General features: G+C 36.3%; 2 protein-coding genes across 2 annotated transcripts; both read right to left on the reverse strand.

Moving 5' to 3' along the window:
* Positions 1–1,829: 1,829 nt before the first annotated feature.
* LOC125034808 (molt-inhibiting hormone-like) lies at positions 1,830–2,883 on the reverse strand. Its single transcript, XM_047626796.1, has 3 exons — positions 2,816–2,883; positions 2,514–2,698; positions 1,830–2,242 (listed from the first exon to the last, which is right to left on the reverse strand). Exons 1-3 carry the CDS (start codon positions 2,831–2,833, stop codon positions 2,137–2,139), a joined length of 309 nt encoding a protein of 102 aa, XP_047482752.1. The 5' UTR covers positions 2,834–2,883; the 3' UTR covers positions 1,830–2,136.
* Positions 2,884–5,917: 3,034 nt separating this feature from the next.
* Positions 5,918–6,909, reverse strand: LOC125034766 (molt-inhibiting hormone-like). The gene is made up of 3 exons (XM_047626711.1): positions 6,862–6,909; positions 6,554–6,738; positions 5,918–6,320 (listed from the first exon to the last, which is right to left on the reverse strand). The coding sequence occupies exons 1-3, from the start codon at positions 6,877–6,879 to the stop codon at positions 6,215–6,217; spliced, it is 309 nt and encodes a 102-aa protein (XP_047482667.1). The 5' UTR covers positions 6,880–6,909; the 3' UTR covers positions 5,918–6,214.

Genomic DNA, 6,909 nt, shown 5'->3' on the forward strand with positions numbered 1-6,909 from the left:
GTACCATACATCTAGGTCAGTTTGGTTTTCAATTAATATCTTGACACCTTTAGTATTCCATGACATCTTTTCTTAAAATGCCAAATCGCCGGTAAGAACAGGTCATGGTGCTCCCAGGGTGGTCCAGAACTCCCAAATGATGCTTGTTTGTTGGGGAGAGTCTGATTCCTCACTGATGGAACTCTTGGGAGATGGTATATTTTGCTTGAGTTCAGCTGTTCCATGCGCTGTGGTGAGTAAAGTTTATGTATGTAGATTGGCATCCGTGACAATGAATACCGATTACTGTATAATTCATACGTCATATCAGAATGCGGCTTATTTCGTCGTTTTTTTGTAGGTTTTATATCACTAACTGATATAGGTACATTGAACCCTTAATTTGATTTATATATTTTTTCCACTGATTTGTTTACACTATGAGTTGGAGATAATATAAGACGTCATTTCAAGTATGAACACTTTTATTTTTTTAACAGCTATTCATTCCACTGCAGGACGTAGGCCTCTCTTAGTTTACTATTGAGAGGTTATGTGGCAGTGTCACCCTTGCCTGATTGAATGCCCTTCCTAATCAACCGCGGTTCGGCAACTTCCAACAAATACACAGCATAAAAGGTTTTGAAGGTTTTACCTCAATGAACATATTCAGACAAATAATATTCAGCTCAACAAAAGACCGGCTGACGTCTGGAGAGAAGACAGCCACAGAAACAACGATCCTCTACCTCGTTCTTATTCCACAGTCTACATTCTGAGGGCGTGAAGTACCGTGGTTTTGTTTTTACCCGTGACGCCGGGTGAGCTTTTTATACTTTTATTTCCTCTTTTTCTTGGTATTCATAAACAATAATTCCTCCAGGCTAGTTCATTTCACACCTGTATTTTCATTTAGACTTGATGCTTATGTATATTCCTTCTAAGGGAAGATTCCATATATTCTGGATATTTTAATGAAAATATACTAGAACAAACTTCAGTGCTTTTATTTACATTGGAGTTTTATAAATTCATATGTTTACATTGTGAAATATTCGCATGTAGAATGTTCTGATTGCATATACAAAAGATTCATATGTCTTTTTTTTTTTTTTTTTTTTTTTTTAATTTATGGAATACGAGATTAAAACATTTTCAGGCAATTTCATTTCAGATATGATTTTTAATTAACACAGACACGTGCATGCAACCCCTTAAGTCAATAATGACTAAGAGTTAGAGGCTTTCCCTTTTGTACTGTCTAATTAAGTTGATTTTAAATTCATAGTTATATGCCATACGTCCCATCTAAATATTTTTTTCACATAAAAAAATAAATAGTTTTGAGACCTCATAACATCCCAAACGTCGATGGTGTAAATCATGCTACTTTGACAGATAAGTGGCGAAGAAATCCCCTCGGCTTATCAAACCATAGGTCAGTCTACGCCAAAAAACGTGGATGTAGCCCCACCTTTTTCCTCCAGTGAATTGACAGTGTGTAATGCCAGACCTTGGGATTCTCTACTAAATTATCTTTGTTGATTACCTAAAGCTGTGTAAAGTTCTCAGTATGGGTAGGTGGGGAGGACAGAGTGTGGTGACCTACCGAAGAGCAAACTAGTCTATATGGACAAAGTATTGTTATTTCGTTTTATTCTTGTTTTTATATCATATTTTTTCCTTTCTCTGTCACTAGCAAATGTTGTCAATATTCACAAAACTTTTTACTTATTCTTATTATTACTAAAAGAAACTCCTTGTGTGACAGTTACAAGTTCATTTCTACCAAATTAATCACTGGAATATGCACAAATGGCTTTCAGAACGAAAGAGAATGAGTAGAACAGTAAGTAATTCAGAGTAAATTTTATTTATTTTCATCCTCAAAATGAAGAAGCTGTCAAATCACATGAAAAATCATGCTCTTAAAATAAACCAAAGATAAGCAGGGTATCTAGATAATGATAGCGCAAACAAACGTTATAGATACTTTACATGACCATCAGGCCTTGCACACTGTTTTAAGGGTACCATCAAAATAACAGGAAACCAAAACATTGTAATGTAATGATAAGTATCCTTGGTTGCCGAGTGTCGTGGATGTGAAGGAGGCTTGGCAAAAGAATTGGGTCCTTCCGGGTTCAGCCTCAAGTCTCAAGCATTCAGGATGCTGATCCATACTCTGAAATTTTCGATCTCTTCCTCCCTATTGGCAGCCTTCAGACAAAGCGGAAACCATTCGTTGTAAAAGCACCGATCTCTGAAGTGGAAAAGAACTTTTTGAAGAGGTATTCTGGTCTGGATGATCCTGTGGTGACATATGGGTGGTATTCGTCGTAAAATACCTCTAATTGGGTGTGATATTACTTTCCATATTACTTAATGATTTCAAAATGAATAAAAAACCGTTAAAAGGTAGTCATCTGATGAAAGTATGCGCAAATACTTTATAAACATATATTTTCTATACAAATTCCAATTTTAAACAGTCTCTACTTCTGGACAAACTTAGAAAACATGAATAAACATACCTACACAAGCCTTCCAACCCTGGCAATCGGAAGATATTAACACAGTCTTCGCAAACACGGTCAACTTTCTTGTAGATCTCACGATTACCCATTCTGCCTCTACAGGTGTCGTCTGTGAAACTGGCCGAGGCGTTGCTGAAGAGGCTTGTCCCAAATAGTACAATAATTATTGCCAACCATGTCCTCTGCAGAGAAAAAAATAAACGATCTACAGATGATAGCTGAAAGGAAGAAAGAATCCATGGTCACCAGCGTATAAATAAATCAATTTCCACATATAAACATTTCCCTTAAACCCTTACCATTGCTAGACGGTACATGATTAAAACGCGCAGACACGTAAAAGCAAGGTGTCTGAATTGGAAGTGTATCCTGGGACGGCTGGAATGCAGTGCTGAGGCTGGTCTGCTTCCACCTTTATATACGACACGCCGCAGTGACAGAACACTAATTACGCCCATACAGAGCATGAATTTTCCTAATTCGTCTGACAACCTTCTAATTTTCTAAAAAGTGATTCTCTGACTTTCATGCATGCGTGCTGGTGTGTGTCTGTGTTGTATAAACTGCAGCATTTTATGCACAGAGATATACTCTGCCAAGAAAAGAAGAGGATTATCTTTAGATAAGTGAACGGATAAATGCAGTAGGTTATCCATTTATAAAAAAAAAAATGTAATTTGATAAATGAAACAGAGGTGGACATATACCGTGATTGGGAACACAATCAACAATCATCAATACTTTTATCGGATTGTAAAGAATTTCCACACATTTAAGGTCTTGTTAAAGATGTCAATGGAAGGAGGTCGGTGAAGTAAGCACTCTGTTAGTTTTGTTCACAAAGTTGGAAATTGATTCTGATGAAGATGTAACATTACTCATTTTCACATTTGTTGCCAGATATTACAGAGAAGTCATTGCTCATTGATGACATTACCAATAGAGGATCTATTGATCCTCTATTGTACTTGCGTTAACTCTTTAGGATCCACGTTTTCCTTCCAGTTTATTAGTAACAGGAAATGAAAAAACTGTGCGCCTGCGAACATTACTCCTCATTTCGTTTATCTCCTTCGGTCCGTTCCAGAGGACAATTATTTACGTATCTCCATTAGCGTATAAAGACTTTGGATTACGGGGATGAAGTGTAGAAACAAGCGGGAGACGTGCTTCTGGGAGATGCTTTTAAGGGGCTTTCATTACAAAAGGAAACATTTACATTTGGCACATTATTGTCTTATATTTATAATATCATAGTCCTTACAACCACGATGTAATTTACCATTTAACATCTCATTGTTTTAACCTCTGCTAAGACATTCAGACACATCGCTCCCTTCTAACATATTATTACAGCACCACTAGTCTCTTTAGTTTCACGCCTTTTCATTTTTTTTTTTTTTTTTTTTTCATAGCCGGAAATAGAAGAAAAAAAACATATGTATGGTTGCATGTGTATCATATCATAGTGCAGCTCTTTTTTTTTTTTTTGTCAACATTAGAGTAATGTTGATAGTATAAAGTGCTGTATTCTACTTTGCCACTTACAAGTTACAGTTGTCCCTAGCTATAATGCGGTTCACCTTTCGCGGCCTCGCTGTTTTGCGGATTTGTTTGGTGCCATTTTTCATGCTTTTATTACAGTGTATCACACGCATTATGTTCTGCGTCCTGATTTGTTAAGGGACTGTAGACCATTGTCAATCAATCTCCGTGCCGTGTCTACTGTACAGCACAGTACACAAGTGCGGATAAAGACGAGGAGGATGAACTAACACATGATCGCTTAGCAACCATGGTGAGAATGGCCAATGAACTTCATCGAGTTGCACAAGAATGGGGCCCTTTGATGTTTCGTTCATTACAGTTCTCAAATATAATCGAAGGTGGCATGTCTGTTTATAAGAATCTTCTCACCCAGAAGAAAAAAGAGCGCCAACAACCACCCATAACTGTTCTTCACTCGGGAAAAGAAACTGCACCAAGGCCTTCAGTGGAAAAAGACGCTACAGCGGTCAGAGGAACTGTGGAATACGCGTGAGTCCTCGATGATTTCTCGTGTGTCCAACCTCGTAAGTTGCTCATTAAAATAATATTTTATAGGAAAACGTTTATATTTTTATTTCTAAAACAAGTGTTTGGACCTGAAAACAGGTTTTGATCTTTAGTTTCATTATGTAATACTGCACTTATTTTTTTTAAAATCAAAGCCTTGGAGTTTGAGTGATTAAACAAGAGAGAAACGTGAGAGAATGTTAATGCATGTCTGAGAAAAGTGTGTAAAGAGCCTGGTGAGGGCTTGTACTGCCTTAAAACATATAATAATTGTAAAATATAAAGATGATTACTTCGCGGATTTCGCCTATTGCTAGTTATTTTTAGAACGTAATCCCCGCGATAAACGAGGGACCACTGTAGTTGTAGTGAGTAAATGACTGGCGAAGTAAATATTTCATAACTACTTAAGGCTTATTAATAGATGGATAAATGCTTATGTGCCAAAATATAAATAATTAGAAAAGCAAAGGTCATGCAATATCCGGCCCATAAAAATGCATTCCCAGAATTAGAATTACAAATGACTCTACTATAAATAATGGAACACAACCTAGAATCGGACTTTGGATCTCTCATTGTGGCAATGATTATACAAAGTGTTAGTGATATCGGCGAATTTGTACTTAAAGGCGTTACATTTATTTCAACATCGGCTGTATTGTCATAGAATGGTTCTCTAACATTTTTATAGTGGAGAGGAGAGATCACGCACTTTAATGATGCTGTTATGTGCAGTGACAAAGTCGGTTAATCTAAGGGTACTAGCATATTCTTGATACCGTCATAACTAGGTGCATTTTATCAAAAGACAAGATCAAATTCCAATACCGACCTTGAAATATAAGTGTAGGAATGTGTACTATATACTAGGAAAATATTCACTGAGTATTATTGATATATGTGAGATTAGTCTTCCGGTATCCAAGGAAAAGATAAAGCGCAATAATTATTATTTTGATTGGAGATAGTCTTCTCAAGGAACTCTTATTGCGTCAAGAGGGCACCTTGAATTGTGGTCTTAGAAGAAATCAGTGATTTACACAAAGGTGTCTGTAGCTAGATAAGGTCGACTTATAAGATGTTTTATCTTAACTTAATCATATAATTGTTTCTGTTTAATTTTAATGCTTTGTAATCTTATTATTTTACTTCAAATATATTTATTTTTCATTGTGTAAGTGTAAAATTATACCACTTGTTATGGTTTTACGAATAAGGAATTTTATTTGTTTTTTATTTATTTATTCCTAATACCACTTATGATATCCATATGTAACAGATCTACCAAATCAGTCCTTGAAATATATAAAAATTCATTTCAGGTATGAAAGGAAATAAGTAGAGAAGTATTGACAGCAAGTTTATTTAAGTTCATCCTAACATGAGAAAGTCGTCAAATCACATGAACAATGCTGATCGTACAATATACCTGTAGACTAAAATACATGAGAGACAATCTTTCTTATACTCTGCATGACCGCCAGACCTTGTAGGCTCAGACTGGAATGTCACTTGAGAGTACCATTAACATAACAGAAAACCAAAACAGACAAGACTAAACGCTAAGAGCTTCGTCGCCGAGTGTTGTGAATGTTGGCTCATGTGATCGTGGAAGAGATTGGGTCCTTCCGGGCTCATTTTTAGGCGTTCAATATACTGATCCACACTCTGAAATTGTCGATCTCGTCCTCCCTGTTGGCAGCCTTCAGACAAAGCAGAAACCATTCGTTGTAGAAGCACCGATCTCTGTAGTGCAAAAGAATGCGTTTAAAAGAGGTATTCTGGATGATAATTATGCTTTCCATAATAACTCTTAGTGTATATTTCTTGATAACAGATGTTATTAGAAGAGTATTTATTTATTTATAGGTTGAAAAAAGTATGCAAAAATACATCTGAAGCATATAATATTGCCTGTATGATTTTCAAAGTTATACAATGCTTGTGTATAAACCTTTAGAAATTATATGCAAACTCACCTACACAAACCTTCCAATCCTGGTAATCGGAAGATATTAACACAATCTTCACAAACACGATCAACTTTCTTGTAGATCTCACGATTACCCATTCTGCCTCTACAGGTGTCGTCTGTGAGACTGGCCGAGGCGTTGCTGAAGAGGCTTGTCCCAAATAGTACAATCATTATCGCCAACCATGTCTTCTGCAGAGAGAAAAAAAAAAAGAAACGATCTACAGAGGATAGCTTACAGGAAGAAAGAATCCGTGGTCACCAGAGCATTAAAGAACCAATTTCCACATATGAACAATTCTTTTAAATCCTTACTATTGCTAGACATCGCATGGTTAATACACGAAGTAAAAGCAAGGAGTC

The sequence above is a fragment of the Penaeus chinensis genome, chromosome 18, assembly GCF_019202785.1.
Source record: "Penaeus chinensis breed Huanghai No. 1 chromosome 18, ASM1920278v2, whole genome shotgun sequence".
NCBI lineage: Eukaryota > Metazoa > Arthropoda > Malacostraca > Decapoda > Penaeidae > Penaeus > Penaeus chinensis.

Bases quoted from the DNA above. Each gene is read 5' to 3' on its own strand.
- LOC125034808 (XM_047626796.1), bottom strand. The intron at 2,243-2,513 runs GTATGTTTATTC...TTTCCACTTCAG, and splicing joins GGGTTGGAAGGCTTGTGTAG to AGATCGGTGCTTTTACAACG.
- LOC125034766 (XM_047626711.1), bottom strand. The intron at 6,321-6,553 runs GTGAGTTTGCAT...TTTGCACTACAG, and splicing joins GGATTGGAAGGTTTGTGTAG to AGATCGGTGCTTCTACAACG.